The following is a 24,027-nucleotide window of genomic DNA, read 5'->3' on the forward strand; positions in this document are numbered from 1 at the left end:
GGTGTTGATGATGTTCCGGAGTTGGGGTGCGATGGTGGAGTCGGCCTTGTTGAAGACGTGGTGGGGGCAGGGGTCGGTTGGAGATCCGCAGTGGATGGTGTTCATCGTGCGGGGTGTGTCTTCGGTGGTCACCGTGGTCCAGGTGCGGAGGGTGGCGGTGGGGGGCGTTGGTTCGACGGTTGGGTGCGTGGATGGTGCGCCGAAGCTGTTGTGGATGTCGGCCATCTTGCGGTGGAAGAACGAGGCGAGAGAGTCTCAGAGATCTTGTGAAGGAGTGATGTCGTTGTTGCCGGTGCTGGGGTTAGAGAACTCCTTGACGATGCTGAAGAGTTCCTTGCTGTCGTGGGCGTTGTTGTCCAGTCGTTCCTTCAGTGATTTCTTCTTGGTGGTGCGGATAAGCTGGTGGTGCTTGCGGGTGGCGTGTTTGAGGGCGGTCATGTTGTCTGTGGTCTGGTCGAGGAGCCAGGCTTTCTCGAGGGTGCAGCAGTTCTTCTTGGAGTCCTTGAGTTCGTCGGTGAACCAGGAGGCTTTCTTGCTTCTGGGTCTGCTGGGAGGGTTCTTCAGTGGCGCGAGGTCGTCGGCGCAGGCGGACAGCCACTGCGTGAAGTTGCGGGCTGCTTCGTTGGAGTCCGTTGCGCTGGCGGGTGGGTTCTGGCTGAGGGAGGTGGTGAGCTGCTCGGCGGTGATCTTGCTCCAGCTCCTGTGAGGAGCCTGTTGCGGGTGGTGGTGGGTCGTAGTTCTTCTGAAGCTGAAGTGGACGCAGCTGTGGTCGGTCCAGTGAAGTCCGGTGGAGTGGCTGAAGGTGATGTGCTTGCTGGATGAGAAGACGAGATCAAGCGTGTGGCCGGCGTAGTGGGTGGGGGTGTTGACCAGTTGCTTGAGTCCGAGGTTGGCGAGGTTGTCCAGCAGGACGGCGGTGTTGCGGTCCTTGTTGTTCTCCAGGTGGAAGTTGAGGTCCCCTAGGAGGATGTAGTCAGCGGAGGGGATGGCGTGCGGGCTGATGAAGTCCGTGATGTCTTCACTGAATTGTGTGCGTGGTCCCGGGGGTCTGTAGACGAGGGTGCCTCTGAGGGTCGTCTTAGGGTCGGTGTGTATCTGGAAGTGGAGGTGCTCGGCGCGAGGAAGGTGTTGTTGGAGTCGGTCGTGATGCGGATGGTGTTCTTGTGTAAGATGGCAATGCCTCCTCCAGTCTGGTTGACGCGGTCCCCCCGGGTGATCTTGTATCCGTCTGGGATGGCGATGGCGATGTCTGGTGCAGAGGAGGCGTTCATCCAGGTTTCTGTGAGGAAGGCGACGTCTGGTAAAGTTGTGTCGAGCAAGTTCCAGAGTTCGATGGCGTGTCTGTGGATGGAGCGGGTGTTGAGCAGGGTGCACTTGAGGTGGCTGTTGTTGGTGTTCGGCTTGGTGGGTGCGGTGCAGTTCCGGAGGCAGGTGAACTTGCAGGCTTGACAGGTGAAGGGTCCGTGGGTGCGTCTCGGGGTGGCTCGGTGGCAGGCTCTAGTTCGGTCAGGTTTGAGTGCGATGAGAGTGGCAGCATCGTAGGTCCGTCGTGTGGACCAGGGGTCCTGGCGACTGGGCCAGGCGCGGACGGGCGCAGACGGGCTTGCCTTTGGCGCGCCTTCGGCGCACCCGCTGCGCGTGACCGCTGCGCATACGCGTGCACTCTGCCATAAATGGCGAAGTGGGAGGGAGGAGCAGCTGGGAGGCGGGAGAGGGGCGGCGAATGGGAAGGGATACAGAAAGGAAAGGGGTGGGGCCGCAGGGGAGCAGCAGCGGGGAGAGGGCGGGAAACGCAGCAGGGGCTGGGCACAACAAGTGGGGCGGAAGTACGCTGGGAACAGAGGCAATTGACGAGAAAAAACGGGGAAAAATAAGATAACGCTACAGAGGCAAACACAATTTAAACTCAACAGAGGCAAATACAAACGCTGGGAGACAGAGGCAGTTGAGAGAAAACGGGGCAAAATACAAATAACGCTACATAGGCAAACACAGTTATAGACTCAACAGAGGCAAATACAAACGCTCAAGGACCAGGAGCACAGCTGCAGGCAGCGGCTGCACTCGGCGGGATCGGGGGCAGCATGGGCTCACTCACGGGGAGTGTGCGCGGTGCGTGGGGTGACCGGCCCAGAGGATCAGTATTGATCAGTAGGTACTTTATCCCAGCGCCAGGACACCTCTTTTGGTAACAGCTGCGCTTTATAAATGCAATAAACAAACATAAACATATGTGTTTTTGTATCATTAGAGAAGTATTTTAGCTTGAGTAGACATTGCTAATCTGACCCAAATGTGTGTGGACAACATTTTTAAAAATGGTGGATGTTTTACAGTCTTGATGTAATATTTCAGGAACCATGAGACCTATATACTTCATTTTGGTACCAAAACAGGTTTTGGGGGTCAAGTAGACTTATCGAGACCGAAAATAACTCCTCAGCGTACCCGTTCCGCCTTTTTCTAAAATGGCATCTCTATAATGATGTGTTTTAGCCATCATATTGGTAATTTAATTTAATATTGTTTTGTTTTCGGTTTTCCCTTGAGTCAAATTCGCAAACATGAGCGCAGCAGTTGATAGTAGAGGATCTTTGCCTCCTGACAGTGTTGCAAACTACAAACTCTGAGGACTCCTTTGTAGGAAGCTGGGTTTCTGTTGCAGTAAACCCCCCCCCTTTTTGCCAGACTACTGATGCACCTTGACGTGCCTTGGGTCCCTGCCAATCCGGTCTCCAGGGCCTGTGTTCTTTCCCCAAAACTGTGCCTTGTACACCCAATTGGCACTTTCAGGTCGCAGGTCAGCCCCTGGTAAATGATACCACAGGTACCAAGGGCACTGCACCAGGGAAGGCCTCTAAGGGCTGCAGCACTTATTGTTCCTCCCTTAGAGGTCCTGTACTTTTACACACTCACACACTGCCTTTGCAGGCAGTGTGTTTTGGTGCAGAACAAAGTCAAGAGTTGACATGGCACACATCCCTGTGTGCCATGCCTACAACCCACTGCCCTGGCGTAGATTAGCCCTATATCTGCGGTGAGGGTACAGGTGCATGAGCCCTGTACCCCTACAGTGTCTAAGTCAATTCTTAGACATTGTAAGTGCAGTGCTGCCATTAATACGAACTCACAGCACCATAATGGCTACACTGTAAACTGAGAAGTTTGGTATCAAACTTCTCAGCACATTAAACCCACACTGATGCCAGTGTGGGATTTAATGACAAATGCACTCAGAGGGCATCTGAGAGATGCCCCCTGAAAAACGACCAGCCTCTGGTGGGTTCCCTGACTGGTACACCCCAGCCTACCACCACAAGACCTGTTTCTGGACCCCTAGGGTGGGAGCCATTGCTCCCTGAGCCCAGAAACAAAGCCTTTCCTGTGCGGAGGTGTTCACACCTCCGCCAGGCCACCTGTGGCAGGGGAGCTACAAAGGCCTGGCAGCCTTTGTAATGCGACCCACAGCCTCTCCTGCTATCAGGTGCAGGCCCGCTTCCTGTCTCCCCTCATTTTTTGGCGGGAAGACGGGCAGGAATAATTAGCCAGCCCAGAAGGTGTGCCCACTCTGCCAATCCCACCCCTCAGGTGGGGGAGGCAAGGCGAAGCCCACTCTTCAGTGCCTGCCATCTTTCAGATGGCAGGCACTCCCCTATCAGGATTAGGGATTGTGCTCACTCCCCCACGTGGGGTGCGCACACATTGGCTACTGACCTCGAGACCCCTAAAACGCCCCATAATACTGTATTTAGGGGGCAACCCTGATCCAAGAAGGCAGACTAGAACCTACAAGAAGAAAAGAAGGACCGAACAGCCGTGCCGAAGCTAACGAGGAGGACGCCCACTGACTTGGCACCGGCCCTACTTCCTGTCCCCACCTCGAACCTGCTCCTGCAAAATCCCGATGTGTCCTGCAGCAAGCAACCTCGAGAAACCCAGAGGACCTGCCTGCCTTCAATCCCAAAGACTCTGTTTCCTGTGAACACTGGATTTGTTCAAACAGACTCCAGCTCCGCAAGGATCCACATGTTTGCACCCGATGCCCACGGCTCGGATTGAAGTGGCCCAACATCAAGAGGAGGTGTCCCCGGCGAACCTGACCTGAGATCCGGTGACCCCTGACCTGCCTCAAGCCTCCAGCCCTCCCCCCCCCCCCCCCCCAAATCAGAGACTCCCCATTGAAACCTACAGGGCTACCGATGCCAAAACAGCACTCTGCACCCGGCCGACCCAGTGCCGCTGAGGGTGCATCTTTTGGGCTGGCCTAAACCCCCATTTGCCCTGAGCTTAAGTCCAGGAGCTTTCCTCCCACAACCCAGTGGCTGCTCCTCAGCAGCCACCAACCGGAGGCCCCCTAACCCCCATTGGATTACAATGGGCCTCAGCACTCTGCACCCGGCCACCCTAGTGCCGTTGAGGTTGTAACAAGAGTGCATCCTTGATCCTGGGTGACCCTTGAGTCTAACCCCAGAATACTAGCTCCCACAAAAAGTACTTACATTTAAACCGATAACACTATTTTGCTTCATAGGATAACATTGACAGTTTTTCTATGAAAGTGTGGAGTTGGAAAACCTAAGAAATCCTTAAAAACTGTCCCAGTGCAGTATTCAGGTATACCGCACTGTGTAAGAAAAGTAATATAAAAAGTAACTTACATGATATTCTGCTAAAAATGCTATACAAAGTATATCTACTGTATTCTGAAAAGAATTGCATTATCTGTAACACTACTGTAATCAAATCATTTACCATTGCAGTTCAAACTGTTTACAAACTGTATATTTACTCCAAAGTATTTATCACTTACCTCTGCCAGGCATGCTTGGTTCTAGGAAATAAAGTAACTAAAAGAATATTTTTATACAAAAATAATTGGTCTAAAGTTCAGTCTTTTAGCGTGTAAATTCATTTACTGACTGAGTGTGTACAACAAATACTTAACACCGTCCTCTGATAAAGCCTTACTGCTTGACCACAATACCACAAATAGAGAGTGAGGTGCTATCTACTTTACCTCTGCTCACTTTTTGGGTTCGACTGAACTCTGTGCACACTATACCTCACTTTGGTATAGTCTATACAGAGCCAGCTTCCTACATCCTTCAACAAAGAAAAATATAATATGCCAAACTACCAAAAGAAAAGCTAACATCAATTGCGGTTGGATAGAAGAGAGTTCGAGATGCTGCAGAAATACAGCAAGTTGAAGTCCACAAAAGATTGAAACTGATGAGTGAAGATCAATTATTTTCTCATATAACAAGTGCTACAAGTCGTATACAATGGAAAAAAGCTTGGAAAAAATGTGTCAAAGAATAGCAGAAACCAGTGAATCACAAGAATCCAAGTCTTCTGAGCGAGCAATGACCACCAAAACCAGTGCCTAACCTCTTAGAAGATCGATGGCTACCCCTCGTCCACTTCCAACAACTGATCAGAAAACAGACTACCTTCAATGTGTTATCTGTGGTTAAGCCAGAACAAGGGCCAAAGGGATTGATGAATGAACAAAGTACAGAGTGTGAGAAGTTAGCCTGGCATATGATGTCCACTAGTTCTAGTGGGCACCTTGCACCAGTCTAATCGACCCTTATTGATGGTGGTTGTAAAGTCAACCTTATAGAAAGCTATCCTAGTGGTAGCATGAACCAGCAGCCATCAGGCTAAGACTTCAGTAGGCGAGTTAAGCAACTCGTTTTACCAATTACAATCCCTTGAGTACCAAATGAAAGGACACCACACAAGGTATATATCAAATATATATGTATTTAATCTCAACACAACCCCTCTGCACTCTTTGAGGTCAGAGGTAAAAATACAATACAAGTCACACATTTAATATACAATAAGTTGCACAGTCTACATTATGCCCTAGAGACCTCACAAACCATATACTAAGGAAGTGGTATAAGAACCATGAGAGATTTAGAAAGCAGGCTTGGGGCCTGTGGAATTGCTGGGGCTACTCTAATCGACGAAAGGTTAGGAAGTAGGAGGCCCACGGGAGATGCGTGCAGTGTCTAAACACAGGCGCGGGTTACCATTGACTTTCTATGGTGATCGTAAAAGTTAACAATATACAATTTAAGGACTCTTCGGATGGACTAGGATGGAACCCTTTTAAACTAGGACACTTCGAGAGTCAAGACCCACGGGAGCACTGAAGTACTCGTGTTACCTCACCCAGGGAAGCCGGGTGCATAGGTGTCTTTTCATGTCGGGTTTCGTCGTCGTTTTCTATGGAGAGCTGCAAAGAAGTGCTGCAGGCGACCAGAGGAAAAGTGTGGTTGCCAAGGCTTCTTGGGTCCAATCCGGATACCGACACCGCAGTCAACTAGATCCATCGTGGGACAGCTCGAATCCAGCGCCTGGTCATCGTCTATGCCTCCTGGACCTCGTGGCTGAAGAGACAAGTTCGACTACTTCACCTGAAATCACCCGACATCGCCTGGTTCCTTCCTGGTCACTGGCTAGTGAGCCAGACCCTGTCCCTTCTGCTTTCAGGTTCTTCAGATCTTCGACCCACCTCAGGGAGACCCTTAATCATGCCCTTTAAGGTCTTGTTGAATCTCTCAACTAAACCATTGCACTGTGGATGATAGGGTGTGGTGAACTTGCAGTTCACTCCACACTCCTTGAATTGAATTTGAATTGAATTTGAATTGAATGTAAAATATTTATTAAGCGCAACGTTCACCATGCGGTTTCTTGGCGCTTCCACATTGCAGTCAGGTATCCAGACATAAAGTTTGCACCTCTGTCTGAGACAACCTCCTTCGGAAAGCCCGCTCTTGAGAAAACTCCCAGGAGGGCTCTTGCCACAACAGGTGCTGTTGTGGTCCTAAGGGGAATGGCTTCTGGGTATCTGGTGGCATGATCCACTACCACCAGAATAAATCTGTTCCCAGAGGCTGTTGGGGGATCCATTGGTCCAACAATGTCAAGCCCTACACGTTCAAAGGGAACCCCCACCTCAGGTAGTGGTATAAGGGAGGCCTTTGTGGTGCCACCTGATTTGCCACTGGCTTGGCAGGTGACACAGGAGCGACAAAACTCCTTGATATCCTTTGAAATATGAGGCCAGTGAAAGTGAGGGACAAGCCTGTCCCAAGACTTATTCTGGCCAAGATGTCCTGCAAGGGGAATATCATGGGCTAGTGTGAGAAGGAAGCCCCTGAATGCCAAAGGTATGACCAACCTCCTAGTAGCACCAGGCTTGGGGTCTCTAGCCTCTGAATACAGGAGCCCTTCATCCCAATAAGTCTTATGGCTCCCAATAGCATTCCCTGTAGCCTCAGCAGCAGCTTGCTGTCTGAAGGGTTCAAGAGAAGGGCAATCCAACTGCGCCTACCTCAGATCTGCCCTGGAAGGTCCCCCTGCCCCAAGAAACTCAACCTGATCAGGCTCAAGTTCTTCTAGGACAGTTCCTTCCTGCGTCTCAGAATCAGATTCCTCAGAAGGCTGATCCTCTTCCTGAGGCAAGGGGGAAGGCACTGCCTTAACCCTACTGCTTCTCCTCCTGGTAGGCAACTGGTCCATTGTTCCAGAATCCAGTGCCTGTTCAGTGTTGCAATTTCTGACCTGTGACCTAGTCACAGCAAGGACATGTGCTGATATCCCTAACATTTCTGCATGGGTCCTGTACTCCACTTCAGCCCAAGCTGAAGTCTCCAGGTCATTTCCAAGCAAACATTCTACAGGGCGGTCTGAGCTAACCACAACCTTCTTGAGGCCAGTTACCCCGCCCCAGGAGAAATTAACAATTGCCATACTGTGAGTGGGACTGACATTGCTAGCTTTGGTCACTAGGTAGTTTTCACCTAGTATGATCTGTCCAGGGTCCACAAAGCCAGGCGTCACCATTGTGACACTAGCACATGTGTCCCTGTAGGCCTGAGCCACTTTGTCGTTAATTAAAGGAGTTTGTCTGTACTTGCTCAATTTATTGGGACTCACAGTAGAGGACAGAATTGTGTCCCCATCACACATCAAAACAGCTTGAGTTGGTATTCTGACTAGGCCAGAATCCATCTCAGTTCCCAGGTTTAACCCTACTACACCCTTCTGTTGAGAACCACGACTTGGAGCTGAACTAGGGGGAACAGTTGCCTTAAGGGCAATGGTGGCTGGAGCTGCCTCACTGGTCCAGTGAGTAATTACTTTACGAAAGCTTGCATCATGATTTCTTTAGCCTTCTTTCTTCTTTGATTGTTGAGAACCCCCACCATTAGAAGCTTTTTGGGGACCTTGAGAAGACTTCTGGTCTTTTGCTTTCTCCCCACCCTTTTGGTCTTGCTTCTTTTGGTCACCACCTTGGTTCTGTACCTTCTGCTTCACCCTGGTTCCGACCCATTTGTCTGCCTTCTTTCCCAATTCTTGGGGAGAGGTCAGATCAGAGTCAACCAAGTGCTGCTGCAATAACTGTCACTTACTTTACTGCCCAGCAACTAGCCTTCCAGAGCCTTAGTACACAATCTACAAAATCAGCCCAGTCCTGAGTCTGTGTCTTTTGGGTATCTCTGAACAGCAACCTGTACTGCTCAGTGGTTAGGCCAAACCCATCTATCAGAGCACTCTTCAGGACATAGTAGTTGTCAGCATCCTCTTCTCTCACAGTGAGGAGCTTGTCTCTTCCTTTGTCTGCAAAGGAGAGCCACAAGATTGCTGCCCACTGACTTTAGGGTACCTGCTGTACTTTGCAAGCCCTCTCCAAAGCAGTTATCCATTTGTGGATGTCATCCTCAATCTGATAGGGAGGGACAATCTTGTTCAGGTTTCTATGGTCATGAGACCTTTCCCTACCACTAGGGTTGTTGCTGCCACCAGTGGGCTCTAGCACACACAATTTCTTCAAGAGCTAGGGTCTCTTTTGCAAGGGCAATTTATTGCCTCTTGATCCTCAGCTTGACCTCTTTCATTCAAGCTTTATGCTTTCTCCTCTGAGGGGAAGTCATCCTCCTCTGAGCGGAGGCACTGGACCCTACTGAGGATTCAGAATGATCCGAACCACTGGAAAGTGATCTGCACCTTCTGTTTCCACTATTAGGTCTATTTAGAAGGTTAGAGGGGAGCCTACCATGACCCTCTCCACCTCCAGATAGTCCTGAGTTGCCCAGGTCAGGTTCATCAACCTCATCCTGGTCAACATCCACATTATCATCAGAGACCACTGGATCCTCCCCAGTAGGATTCTCTTCTGTTTAGGGAAGGCCCCCCTCTCTACTACCTCGGTTACCTGGATCCGATGCATTCTCTACATCATGAGCCACTAAGATATCCACCAGGTGGTTAAAGGTTGGAGTCTGTCCTTGTCTTACCTTTCTGACTCCACACAGGCTTCTCAGTTCCTGCAAAGTGAATGTGTCATACTTAGAAGGCAACCTGAGGTTGTCTTCTAGCAGAGATCCACTAGGCCCTGCTTCCAAGGACATGGCTAGTGCGGTGCAGTGTGTGCACCTGCCTACACTATTTGTTTCCTACTAGAACCTCTCTAGGAGTTGTAGTCAGGGTGTGATAAGCCCATACCACCTACAACTGCTACGTTCAGTAGAACTTATGTATATAAAACTTGATTTATATGTACTTACAGGTACCTTGATATGATCTTTCAGATGATATCTCGAGATTATTTGGTAAAACAATGCAAGCTCTTATCCCAACCGCAGCACACCAATGTGAGAAGTTAGCCTTGCATATGATGTCCACTAGTTCTAGTGGACACCTTGCACCAATCTAATCAACCCTTATTGATGGTGGTTGTAAAGTCAACCTTGTAGAAAGCTATCCTAGTGGTAGCATGAACCAGCAGTCATCAGGCTAAGACTTCAGTAGGTGAGTTAAGCAAGTTGTTGTACCAATTATAATCCCTTGAGTACCAAATGAAAGGACACCACACAAGGTATATATCAAATATATATGTATTTAATCTCAACACAACCCCGCTGCACTCTTTATGAGGTCAGAGATAAAAATACAATACAAGTCACACAATTAATATACGATAAGTTGCACAGTATACGTTATGCCCTAGTGGCCTCACAAACCATATACTAAGGAAGTGACACACTGGTTCAAGGCGCTGCATCTTATTACTTAGAAAACTCAGGGGTTAGCAGAGAGGCGGGGACTCTGTCCAGCCACAGGTCCATGGGCTTTTTATCTTATGACCTCCGCATTTATTTACCAAACATTACATAATTGTATTTGTCTATTTTGTTGAATTTATTTCTCAGTAGTTGCAGGACGCTTACTTTCATATTCCCCTCCTGCTGGCCCACCGGCGTTACCTGCGGTACACGGTAGACTATGAGCACTTTCAGTTCACGGTGCTCCCTTTTGGCCTTACCAGTACCCCTCGGGTGTTCACGAAACGTGATGGCGGTGGTCGCAGCTCATCTGCGCAGATCGGGGGTTTCAATCTTACCCTATCTATACGACTGGCTGTTGAAGGCGGGCTCGCACTAGGCAGTCGTCTCCCACCTCCAGACTACGGCCAACCTTCTGCATTGGTTGGGGTTCTCCTTCAATGTGCCGAAGTCACACCTGATCCCCTCTCAGAAGCTCCTCGTCATCGGAGCAGTTCTGGACACAGCGCAGTTTTGGGTCTACCCTCCTGAGTAGCGAGGCCAGGACATTCGGGCAATGATTCAGATCTTTTAGCCCTTGTCCTGGGTTACGGTCAGGATGACCTTGAGGCTGCTGGGCCTCAAGGCCTCCTTCATCCTGCTGACCAATCTTGCCAGATGGCATATACGGGCTGTGCTGTGGGACTTGAAGTACCAGTGGGTGCAGCATCAGGGGGAACCTGTCCTACTACGTCCAGATCTCGGAGGGCACTGCATAACAATTGCAGCTGTGGCTCATGAACCAGTATTGTGTCAGCAGCAGATCCCTCTCCCTTCCCCAACCGGAGCAAACCGTGATGACGGATGCGTCCCTCCTGGAATGGTGCAGCCACATGGGAGAGGCGGAGATCAGAGGCCTCTGGTCTCCAGCAGAGTCCAGGCTCCATATCAACCTTCTGGAGCTCCGGGCGATCCGACTTGCACTGAAGGCATTCCTTCCCTCTGTCAAGGGGAGTGTAGTGCAGGTGTTCACAGACCACACCACCGCCATGTGGTATTGCAACAAGCAGGGCAGGGGTGCGGTCATGGACCCTATGTCAGGAGGCTTGGCGTCTCTGGACATGGCTGGAACGTCAAGGCATTTCCTTGATGGTTCAACACTTGCAGGCTCTTTGAACGACAAGGCGGACAAACTAAGCCACAGGTGCATGATGGATCACTTATGGCCTCTTCACTCGGGGGTAGCGCAAGGTCTCTTTCAACAGTGGGGAGAACCTTGGTTAGATCTATTCGCCACCGAAGAGAACGCGCAATGTCATCAGTTCTGCGCGTTGGAATTTCCAAGGCGGCATGCGCTCGGCGCTGCTTTTTGTCACCAATGGAGTTGCGCGGTCTGTTGTACACCTTTCCGCCTATACCACTTCTACCCAGAGAGCTGAAGAAAATCCGGCGCGACCAGGCCCAAGTCGTTCTTGTGGTCCCGGACTGGGCTCGAAGAGTTTGGTATCCCAAGCTACTCAGTAGGAGTATGGATCACCCGATCCGTCTGCTTCTTCGATAGGATCTTCTGTCGCAGCAGCAGGGAATGATCCTCCACCCCAGCCTGTCCAGCCTCCACCTACATGTGAGGAAATTGAGCCGCGACAGCTGATTCCATTTGACTTGCCTCCTGAAGTCTGTGATATCATTCTGGCAGCCAGGCGTCCCTCCAATAAATCGGTATACCCTGTAGGTGGAACAAATTTGTGGCATGTTGCACAGCAAAGGCTGTAGATCCCCTTTCTGCCCCTCTTTCAGAAGTTCTTTTGTTGCTTCTTTCTCTGGCCCAGCAGGGCTCTGCTCTGGGCACTATTAAGGGCTACCTTTCTGAGATTTCAGCCTTTCTCAGGCTTCCTGATCAGCCCTCTCTTTTCAGGTCCCCTGTTAATAGATTTCTTAAAGGCATTACCCACCTTTTATCTCCTATTCCGTTTGTAATGCCGCAGTGCGACTTGAATCTTCTTGCTTATCTAATGTGCTCTCCTTTTGAGCCGCTTCACAACTTTCCTCTTCGTTTATTGACTTTGAAGACTGCATTCCTGTTTGCCATCACCTCTGCTAGGCGAATCAGTGAGCTCCAGGCTTTCCTGTAAGCCTTCTTTTCCTTCTGTTCATCTGGACAAGGTTGTGCTTCGCACTCGTCCTTCCTTCTTGCCAATGTTTGTTACTACCTTCCACATCGGGCAAACTATCATCTTGCCCTCTTTCTTTCCGCCTCAGCACCCTTCCAGAGAGAAAGAGTGGCTCCACCATCTGGACCCAAAACATGCGCTCTCATTTTACCTGAATCGCACACAACAGTTCCAGGTGGATGGCCAGCTCTTTGTTGGCTACGTAGGCACCAAGAAAGGTCGGGCTGTACACAAGAGGACTATCTCCCGCTGGGTCATCTTGTGTATCAAAGTCTGTAATTCTCTGGCCAAAAAGGAACCTCCGGTGGGGTTGCACGCCCATTCTACCAGGGCGGCGGCAGTTACTACTGCATTGGGACGTGGTGTACCCCTGCAAGACATCTGTCGGGCAGCCACGTAGGCATCGCTGCACACTTTTACCAAGCATTATTGCCTTGACAGTCAACTCCGGAGAGACTGCTTCTTTGGCCGTTCTGTTCTCCGTGACTTTCTGGTGTGATCTTCGTTCGCAGACCCACCACCGGGGTTGGTATTGCTGGGGTATCTATTCTAAGGTAAGGAATCTACCACAAATGTATTTCTTTCAGATGAACAAGTTACTTACCTTCGGTAACTATAAATCTGTAAGAAACATTAGATAGTGATAGATTCCTTACCGCCCCACCCATCCTCCCCGTTCTGCTAACTGATTTCTAGGGTTAAGGACATCCCTTTTAGGGCCCTAGTTTCAATACACCAGTGGTCAGTATCTTGCATGGCTCTGCGTTCCTGGCGCATAAAGTCGTGTACAGAACTGACGTGGGTGCGTCTAAGTTGCTCCAGCGACGTCATCTCGGTGACTACGACGCCAGCGAAGTACGCGGAGCCGCACGTCGACGCCTATTGACGCGCAGGGGTACTGCGGATCCAGTCTGACGCCTGGGGGTAATTCTAAGGTAAGGAATCTATCACTAACTAATGTTTCTTACAGATATATCGTTACCGAAGGTAAGTAACTTGTTCATTAATTACAACAAGCAAGGAAAAATTGACAGCATTGCATAAACAAGTAAACTATAACACTCATTTTTTGTATTAATTTTGGTTTTAGTACAATACTTCAATTGTATATAATATTTTTTCGGTTAGATATAAGGTGACAGAAATAGTTATAACACTTTTTTATTATAACTTATACATTTTCAACAAACTGCAGAACATTCACAATGCTCTACAACATGTTAAAAACGTTACCAAAGCCAATAGCTCTGTCTAAACACTTATAACACCCCAAAGGCCAGACCTATTGGCTATGCCAGTGCTCGTTGTCTCTTGGTGCAGCACGGTGGAAGTCGATCCCCTCAATATTTGTTTTTCTGATGTTACTTTTATTGCTTTACTTGGCATGCCAAAGCTTTGTGCGAGCACCTTTAAGGATCTGTTTTTCTTTTTTCCCCATATTCAGCCTTTTTTTAAAGTTTTTTTTTTTTATAAATGTTCATTAACATTTTCTTAATTACAATACAAAGACATCATTGAGCAGCGAAACGTAGTAGAATATTCAATTTAACGGCAGCATCATACATAAACAACAGTGGTGGACAATCCAATAATTGCAGCATATTCTCATACATTACTGTGGGCCCCTTCCGGTTGCGCAACCCGTACAACCACCTAAGAGGGATCATTGTGAGTCAGAGTGAAAGCCCATAATGTGCTAGCCATAGCTTCCATATTTTCCAAAACTTTTTGGGGCAACCACGTACTTTATAAGTTGTCTTTTCCCCCAACATAACCATGTCCATGCTTTTTCCCATTCGATCAGAGATGGGATCACCACTGCCCCCATGCCTTAGCCAAGTCTCGTTTCGCCACCACTAATCCTAATTGAAGTAAGGTTTACTTTGCTTTGGGGAGATCGATATCAGTAGATATTCCCAGCAGAACAAACTGATGACTAAGTGGAATTGTCTCACCCAGGACAAGTCCCAGCTCCTCTAACAGGGTGGTCCAATGCTGTTGAATCTGAGAGCAGTCCCACACTGTGTGAAAGAATGTACCTGCCGACGTCCTACAGCGCAAACAATCTGGTGTTTCCACCATCCCTATGCGGTGCAGACATACCCTGTCATAGTACTCTCTGTGCAGAAATTTAAATTGAATCAGTCAGAGCCTGGACCTAATGGCCACCTTTCGGGGGTGCATCAGTGCCATTTCCCAATCTAAATTTTCCATCTCACCCATCTCTGACTCCCATTTTGCCCGCAGTGTCTGCAGAATGTCTGGCTTTATATTAATGAGTGTCCTATATGTCAAGGAAACAGCCTTCTCTACGAGCTCCCCCATCAGGAGTTGCCCTCCAGTGGTGCATATTCAGGAATATCAGTGGTGTCTACATGTTGCGCTCGCCATCCATGGGTCAGCTGTATGTATTTGTAGAATTGAGTCTTGTTCATATTGTATTCGACCTGAAGATGTGAGAACGTAACCAGCTCTTTACGGTGTAACATGTCCTTAAGTTGCGAAATGCCTAGTAAGTCCCATTGCTGGAAACCTCGTAGTTTTGTGAATTCCATAGAGCCAGTTACCTACCCAAAGCGGGGTTTCCTTAGTGACTCGACCATCCCATTTCATTTGTTGCTCGGCCTGCTTTCAGGCTGTTATTACAATCCGTGTCGCCGTCAGGATTCTGGCTGCATCCTTACCCTGATATATATATATATAGTATGTGTATGGGCACTTGGTAAACTGTGTACGTTCAAGTACGTATGTGGGGTGATCTCTCTCTACGTGTTGCCATTCGTTCACAACAACTAAATGTGCCGCCCAGTAATATGCCCGAAGGTCAGGCAGAGATATACCACCATTGTACTGATTGCGCTGCAGCGTCGCCAACGCTATCCTCAACGGCTTCCTGTCCCAGAGAAGCGTACGGAGCAGTTAATCAATTTTGTTGAACACCTTAACCTGTATTAGTTGGTAGGTATCTTGCAGCACATACATAAATTTGGGGAGCACTATCATTTTATGTAGTGCTGCCCTTCAGAGTCTTCCACCTTTCGACGTCCGCTCGAAAGACCCTAAGCACCCTATGAAGATTAGGGTCCAACGCCATTGTTGTGTTTGTTATAACATAGATCCCTAGGTATTTTATGCCTTCCAGTGCCAGCTGAAGTTGGCTGGGGCCGACATCATAGCCGCCGCTCTTGCCTACCGGATACAAGTATAAATTCCCCTAGTAAATTTCGTATCCCGCATGTATACTATACGTCTCACAGCTGTCCATTATTGCGTGGAGTGTAATCTCCGTGTTCGTGACATACACTAATATGTCGTCCCTATATAAGGATATGCGTTCGTCAGTCTCTGCATCCTCTCCACTCCTAAATCCCGTGATGTCCGGGTGCAGTCGGATCACGCAGGCCAGTGGCTCCAACACCAGGGTAAAAAGCAAGGGCGATAGCGGGCAACCCTGTCAAGTGCCTCTGCCTATTGGGAATTCCCGTGACGCTACTCCATTAACTCTAACCCTGGACACGGGTCTCTCATAAAGTACAGCAATCCATCGCCTGAATACCGGACCAAACCCAAACTTCTCCAAAACAGACATAAGAAAAGACCAATGGACAGTGTCAAATGCTTTTTTGGCATCAAGAGAGAGGCCAAGGTGTGGATCTTCCCGTTCATGAATCACTTCTAACCAATTATGTAGCCTCCTCAGGTTGAGCCTTGTGAATCTCTTGGGCATGACGCCTGACTGGTCCCTATGAATGAGACCAGTAATTACCACAGCAAGCCTGTTTGCTAAAATTCTGGCTAGTATCTTGGTCTCCATGTTTGAGGGAGATAGGGCGATATGAACTACACGCCTGCGGTGGCCTGCCCTCTTTTGGAAGTACTACAGTTGTGGCTTTACGCAAGTCTCTAGGTAGGCTTCCCGTCTTGTGCGCCTCCAAATATAGTTGGAGGATGTGTGGGGCAAAAAGCGTTGCATGTTGCTTAAAGAATTCTGGAGGTAGCCCATTAGGACCAGGGGCCTTCCCTGTTTTTATTTGGCCAATCGCTGACGCAATTTCTTCCTTCCTGATTTTGTCATCCAATGTCTTGGATTCATCATGTGTCAATTTGGGAAGCTGTATCTCTTGAAGATATTCTTGTATGTATGACATCTCGGCCAGGTTACGCTGCATGTAAAAGGCCCCATAATAGTCTGCAAAGGCGTTGACTATTGTGATTCGGGTCAGATGAGTCTGACCATCCTCTGTATCTGCAAAACCCATCTACTGTCAAGCTCCTTCTTACTAAGCCATGCCAATAACCTACCAGTCTTGTCACCTACGTCATACAGCTAATCAGTCATTGTTGTTTCATTATGCCGCAGATGTGTATTCTCTGAAGGGGCTAACCTATTTGTCTCCCTCTTCTTTATTTGTTATACCTTAGTGGGACCTTTTTTTAGGGCTCTAATATTTGATAGGTTCACTCTTTGAGATGATAAACAGTTGTTCCTTGCTGTTGCCCACTTTTAATATTGTGTTCTTGATTGTCCTTGCATCTGAATGGTGTGTTAGCGAGTTGTAGGCTTTGGCTGTTCATCCATCTTTCACCACTTTTGTTTCCAGACAAGCTGGTCATACGATGACTACTTCTTTTTTGCCAAAGGTTGTGCCCCCTCTTTATATAGTCCCTTCAAAGAGGAGAGACTGCACCACCTTGATCCTCTCAGGGCTGTTAGTTTTTATATTGACAATACCTACAAGTACCTGATTGATCAACTCTTCCTTGGTTATGCTGACTTCAAGAAAACCAATGCGCTTCTGGATCATTCTATAGTACGTTAGAGAGATGGTCAATGTAGTGACTGTGTGTAGGCACTAATCTAAACAGTAGACCATGAAATAATTCAAATTAATTGCATCAAAAACATGAATTTATTTCATTCAATCAAATCATCAGTACATGCTCTTATAATTCAGAGTATTCATATAAATATGTGCGATTTCTGCATAGTTTCATTATATACAGTATAATACAGTGCTCTCGGTGCAGAAAGAGAAGGTTTGAAGGGAATTGGGGGTGGTTGGATCAGTGAGGGACAGGGTATAGGTGATGTGATATAAACACAATTCACTTATGTACAATGGAACCTTTGCAGCCTAGTTTAGGTCTATAGTTCCCTTTCCAAAAACATTACACATAGGGCAAAGTTGATTATTTTCTTCCAATCCTATGGTGTATGCTGGTGATTGTGTGGTTGTCAAAGTTTCGACCCCTGTCAGTCTCACAAGTTCTGACCATGTCGCCTCATTCATACAGCTGGTGATGTTGTCCTTTATGTTAAAGTCTGATATTGCATTGTTTAATTCTAGTTCCTGTGCAAATTGTACTTTTCCACGTTACTCTCATGATCTCTTTAGAATATGGTACTTAACCTTTTGGCTATTTTTACCCCAGGTTTGGAGCATCTCAGACGTCTGAAAGCTCCTCCAAGAGTGACGTAGAAAATGGAGTGAATGATGGAAGCTTAGAGTCTGACGAGGAATTAAATGAGGGAGAAACGGAAGAGCCTACAACCCTGCCCACCCTGAGTCCCATCATTAGCAACTCCTCTCAGCAGACAGACACAGACTCTGAAGGTACAGACTACGGATGAGAACTATTCGCATGTATATTTCAAGACGGAATTCCTGTTTGGGCATGGGACAGTCTAAATGAAATGCTATCCTACAGTTTTAAATTCACAAATGCATTAAGAGGGTTGTGTGAAGCATGCCTTACAATGCATGTGTGCAACCTCTGCCACTCACAAAGTGCAAAACTATCTAAAGTTAAAACCAACCAGCCCCATAATAGAAATCCATGCTTAACAGATGACAGTATTTAACAAAATCTAGGTGCATGAAGACTGGACAAAGTGCCTGATATACACAGAGAAAAAGTGCCCTGATCTCAACTTAAAGGCAGAAATATGACTTGCATGATTGTAAGAGAATGAAGTTATCAAAGAGTAAAGCACAGGGTTGGCCAAACGGTAACAATACTCAAGATGAGAGGGCATGTGGGAACAGAGGGGCAAATCAGGTGAGCTAGAGGGAATTTAAACTGTACAAACTCAGATCTGTGCTAGTTACTGAGTAATGTGTTCAGTAACTTGGGTTCTGCTACTTTTAAGCACTGACCGGTTTCTCTGTGCATCGTCTCCCAGGCTCGGGCTGGACAGCTGTTTTTGATGAGACTGTGAATTCCAAGCCTCCCACTCCTAGTGTAGCCATGGATGTGGGTTCCAGTGTGTGGGATGCTTCTGCACCAGAAAAGACTGCTCCTGAAGAGAAGGGATGGGCCAAGTTCACAGACTTTCAACCCTTTTGCTGGTAAGTGAAGGAGTCCTTTCATCTTCCTTTTGAACTGATTAATCTTTTACAGATCACTGCATGCATGTGGCCTCCTTGCATGCTTCGCTGTTATGATTCCAGGCTGCCAGTAATTGTTCAGGGTAATAGGTTTCAAACTCCTTAATGAATGTCTTTTTCACCATAGATGCCCTCTTTCTACCTTGAGCTATAATCAATCAATCAATCAATAAATCATATCATTTGTAAAGTGCACTACTCACCCGTGAGGGTCTCAAGGCGCTGGGGTGGGGAATGCTGCTACTGCTCGAAAAGCCAGGTCCTGAGGAGTTTTCTGAAGGTCAGCAGGTCTTGGGTCTGCCGTAGGTGAATGGGGAGGGTGTTCCAAGTCTTGGCGGCGAGGTGGGAGAACGATCTGCCACCGGAGGTCGCTATTTGGAAGCGGGGGACTGTGGCAAGGGCGAGGTCGGCGGAGCGGAGCTGGCGGGTAAGGGTGTAGAAGCTGAGTCATCTGTTGAGGTATGTTGGTCCGGTGCTGTGGAGTGCCTTGTGTGCGTGGGTGAGGAGCTTGAAGGTTATCCTGTTTTTGACCGGGAGCCAGTGCGGGTCTCTCAGGTGGGGTGTGATGTGGCTTCTGCGAGGGATGTCGAGGATCAGGCGTGCAGAGGTGTTCTGGATGCGTTGGAGACGTCTCAGGAGTTTGGCAGAGGCTCCTGCGTAGAGGGCATTTCCGTAGTCCAACCTGCTGCTGACGAGGGCCTGAGTGACCGTTCTTCTCGTTTCAACTTCGACTTCAGCGAATCCAATCTGCCGCCGCCAAGCTGGCTCTTGGCTGGACGAGGAGGGCCTCAGCCACAGCTGCTCTGACAGAGCTTCATTGGCTGCCCCTGAAACAAAGAGTGGCATTCAAGTCCCTCTGCATTGTCTTCAAGGCTCTGCATGGACTTGGACCCAAACCTCTGCAAACCCTGTTCCAATGGTACATACCTGCGAGAAACTTACGTTCTTCTTCTGCTTGCCTGGTAAAGGTACCCAGATTTAACAGAACTAGAACAGGGGGCCGATCTTTCAGCGTAGCCGCGGCCAAGCTTTGGAACACCCTACCCGCTGACATTCGTCAGACTCCACAGCTTCTCCCTTTTAGGAGACGCATCAAAACTTGGCTCTTCCCCAAATAAACTGTCAGCCCAACTGTTCCCCCGGTCTACCGTCCACAGAGTATTTTCCAGCGCCAGGAAGCCTGCAAGGTGTCAGTTCGCGCTTTACAAATTCTCTAAATAAAATAATAAAATAATTCAATGGGGATAGTTTGCTTGTCTCATTCATTGAACAATATATCAGCCTCAGCTTCCTCCTGCCCCCTTGTTGTCTTTTTGCATAGTTTACATCGATACATTTCTCTTTTGTTCCTCTGTATTTCTCTTTTCTGATGTGGGTGCTGCCTATGTTAGTCACAATTAATGGAAGAGGTGTGGTGCAGCAGCCAGAGCGGCTGATTTCAGAGCGCAGGGCTCAGTTTGATCCCTGGTGCCAGCTCAGCATCATGTGACTCTGGGCATTAGCTCACTTAATCTTCCCGACGGCCCCACAGCACCTGAATACCTTTCGGGATGATAAGTCGCGCTTTACAAAACATTTGGAATTATTCTAAATGTTCTTAGATGCATGCATTTGCAGCAGATGGGGACTCACTTTTCATAGACTAGCCTTAGTTCAGTGGTCAGGTCGAATAAATGTACATGTTTTGCTTGCCTTTCATTGCAACTGGAAAATTAGAACTGTGAAAACTGTGAGTCTTTGGTATTACAGACTGCTGGAAACAGGATATGTGGGTTCTGGTTGAAGGGGTTAATAGAATTTCTATTTAGGGGTAGTTTAGTGGGGAGTTGGTATATGACTTCCTTGAGACGTGGGAGGAGACATGCTCATGTTTTTCGTGGAGAAGCGTGGCTCAATGGTTAGAGCGGCAGACCATGATGCAGAGGTCTGGCCCGGGACCAGGGTTCAATTCCTGCCTCGGTGGCTCTTGGACTCAATTTCCCCGGACCTGATAATTCTCGCCTCTGTGCCTAGTCTAATCATGGGTCCCACTCTGTGACTCTGGGCAATAGCTTGCTTAATCTCCACATCGGCCTAAGCAACGCTTGGATGCCTGGCTTCACCTTGGGGGAGCCCAGGAGTGGACATTTCACAGGAAAGCCAGGATGGGTTGCACAGCGGTATGAATACAGCGCTACGAGGCCTCCGGGTAGAAGTGCGCTATATAAATACAATACATTTACATTTACAATACATTTACATTTACAATACATTTACATTAACATGTTTTTATAGTTGTATGCCTAAATATCAATTGCACAATTGTTGACCAGCAACAATATAGACATCAAGATATCAACTTGCACAATATTTTCATACTGCACATAGGGGAATTCAGGGTTACTATTCTAATTCAAAATGTACTTACCTTGACAGTATTGTGCAAATTGGTATCTTCCAAGTCGATCTTAAGAGTAGATATGGTAGCACCACACTGTCTTTCAGTTATCCAGGCTGCTCCATATCGGTCTGGTTATTGATAAACATTAGCTAGTCTGTCTCTCGCTTGCGATGCTAAGTCATGAAATAGTTTGAAGTTACAGCTCTGACATAATCAGAATAATGAAAACTGCTGCATATCACTCTCCTTTCCTCTTTAGTCTCCTTAAGTCTATGCTTTATTCTAGATCCCAAGGACTCTTGTTGTTCGAGGTATACTTGTGCCTTATGAAATTTTCAAGCAAATGTTCTCAATTTAATTTTAGGTTATGAATTATGTTTTATACTGAGAAAGCACTAAAATGTTGACCGAGCTCAAGCAGTGTTATGGCAAAGCAGCCTCACCTTTCTTTCAATCGTTTTGACCTGACACCTAACAGTTCTTGTGCAGCTCTTCTAATGGATACATCTAACCATGGATATCCCAAGGAGGTGGTGATGTGTGGCTCCACATCATCTTAGTTCCACCCTGGATGTGACGATGAAATTCGCACACAGAAGTGCCACCCCTGTGCATTGATGTCAGTTCTTTTCTTTCTGAGCCTTTATACAGAGAGCTGGAGCTAGCTCACAACTTTTTTTTCTTGTCACTTGAAAAGTTTCATTCTCCCCCAAAAATGTTTTCCAGTGTGCAAGGGAAAATAAAACCACGCAGTTTAAGCCTGGGAGGGACTATCGAAACAGATGTTCATGACTGATCTGCACAAGCTGTGCCTTTGGTATTTATGTTCGACACACAACTACAAGTCATGCAAAGAGTGCACCCTTATTGAGCTGAAGGTGATCTGGGAAAGTAAACCTGTACATTGCCGAACACCTCGGAAGTCCTGGTTGAAGCCCAGTGCGCAGACCCGTTCCAGCTCTCAACGCCATTCCCGAAACGCATCTTCGTCGAGGTCCAAGTCGTTCTGTTAGTTGAAGTCTAAGTGGAAGCCCAAGAAAGCCAAGGAGGATTTGTCTCAGTCCAGCCACTCTCAGCCTGAAAAGTCATGAAGATTTCAAGGTGTCTCGTGCTCTCGATTCTAGTCCCCCACTGAGGACCCAATTCCATAACTGATCCTGATGCACCGAGAACCTTCGGGTCAATTGACAACGTTGCAACAGATTGAGCCCTTTAGAGAAGCCCTGTTGCTAATTTACATTACCCTTTTGGTACCATCTGGTGCACTTTCCGGCCAGTGGATCATGAAGGCCTCCAGTTGAGTTACCGCTGGTGGTTCTGCGGTCTATTCCCCCAGAACACACTTTGGGTTCTGCTCTAACCCCTGGCGGATTTCTATTCTGGCACTAAAGTCACTCCTGTGCCCGCAACCTCTGCTCCGGCACTGATGCCGGAGGGCAATTACATTTCTATAGTCCTCTCCAACTCTGAGCTAAATCCTTATCTGCCTTAACCAAGTTTGAGACCCAATGCTGCAACGACGCACCCGGCCCTAGTTCATTCCGACTTCAGAGAACCATGCCTTTGCCTCAGAGCTGCACCTCGGAGCTCCAACAACTTTTCCAGTCTGATCAGAGCCAACTAGCATTTGGGGATGACGATGGTAAAGAAGGGAATTATTTTCACCGACATTATGATGATGACAATTTTTATATGAACTTGCAGGCTGTCTGTTGGGTGGACAATTCCCGAACACTGGATTTTGTTCTCTCCTTGGACCACTGACAGAAGTGTCTCTCCTTTGCTGTGGTAATATGTACGGTGGAGGTATTGGATTTGAAACTGCCAACTAGGAAAGTTGAAACCAATGTGCTAACAGAGGATTTGCAGCTGGGAAAATCTTTGTCAGAACCAATACTTCCATTTAATTAAGCTCCTGACTGACACCGTTTGGGGCACCTGGTGGCATCTGGCCACCTGTGAACAGGAGATTGTTAGATGCTAGAGGCTGGCGCCATTCTATCTTGCCTTCCTGAGAGTTTGGTGGTTCAAGCTTCTACAAGTAGGGTGCGTTCCAGTTCTTCCCCCATGACTCTTCCTGACAGTCAAAACATTTTGAGACATTGGGGAAGTGGATGTATTCCTTGGCCATTCTAGCCCTCTGGGCAGTCAGTGCTGACTGCCTGCCGGGGAGATAGATATACCCATGGTTTAAGGGAAATGGTTGCTGAGATCTTACGAGCACTCCTGAGGAATTTTGAGCCAGTTTGACTGAAACCATCCAGGATGGTTAAGATGCTGAAAAATACATCATCTGCTCTGTACAGGACACTTCTGACTGCTTGAGCAGAGCAGTTGGCACTAGCGTGGTGCTCAAGTCGTATGCTTGATCGAGATTCACAGACTTCCCTGGGGATGTACCAGCTTTGTTAATGGACAAGGCTATACAGGAGAGGAACATCGGACGTTGGGTGATGACAATGATATTTCGGTCAAGTCCCTATAAATTAGAAATGGAAGATGAAAATAATGAAGGTTGCGGAATTCTGGGCAACTTGGTCTTTTGGTAATATTGTTGCTATGACTTTATTGCACTTGATTGTGTTTTGCACATTTTTAATCAAAACAAGAGAACTATTGCTTAGACTACTCCACAGTTGGAACGTTAATGAACTGTTTGTATATACAAAATGAACTGTGAACATTTAGTACTATTTTATAAATTGGGGTCTTTTTTAACATTATGTAAAAAATCTAATGGGATCGGGAGAAGTCTGACATAGCCAAATGATGAATTTTAAATTCTGCATTGGAAACTGGGTAATTAAGGTCTAAGGTTAAATAGAGTTCCCTTTTCGAATTTGGAGTATTATATTATTGCACTTTAATGTATTCGGATGAAAACCAGAATAAATGTGTATTAATGTTTTAACTGCAGTGTTTTTATCTACATGTTTATTTTTCTATACAACTGAAGATGTATTTCTTGAAATTTTAAAATAACATGTTTGTTTTGCTTGACTAGCATAATATCAAACAAA

At 47.5% G+C, this 24,027-nt stretch overlaps 1 protein-coding gene across 2 annotated transcripts in view; it reads left to right on the plus strand.

Moving 5' to 3' along the window:
• Positions 1 to 24,027, plus strand: part of PPP6R2 (protein phosphatase 6 regulatory subunit 2) — a 744,860-nt gene that overhangs the window by 617,650 nt on the left and 103,183 nt on the right. For both annotated transcript variants that reach the window (XM_078677857.1, XM_078677853.1), the window contains exons 20-21: positions 17,672 to 17,853; positions 18,423 to 18,588. In XM_078677857.1, coding sequence (XP_078533983.1) covers positions 17,672 to 17,853; positions 18,423 to 18,588 — 348 coding nt within the window. The remainder of the gene's footprint in view (positions 1 to 17,671; positions 17,854 to 18,422; positions 18,589 to 24,027) is intronic.

Source organism: Lissotriton helveticus, chromosome 1_1 (genome assembly GCF_964261635.1).
Source record: "Lissotriton helveticus chromosome 1_1, aLisHel1.1, whole genome shotgun sequence".
NCBI lineage: Eukaryota > Metazoa > Chordata > Amphibia > Caudata > Salamandridae > Lissotriton > Lissotriton helveticus.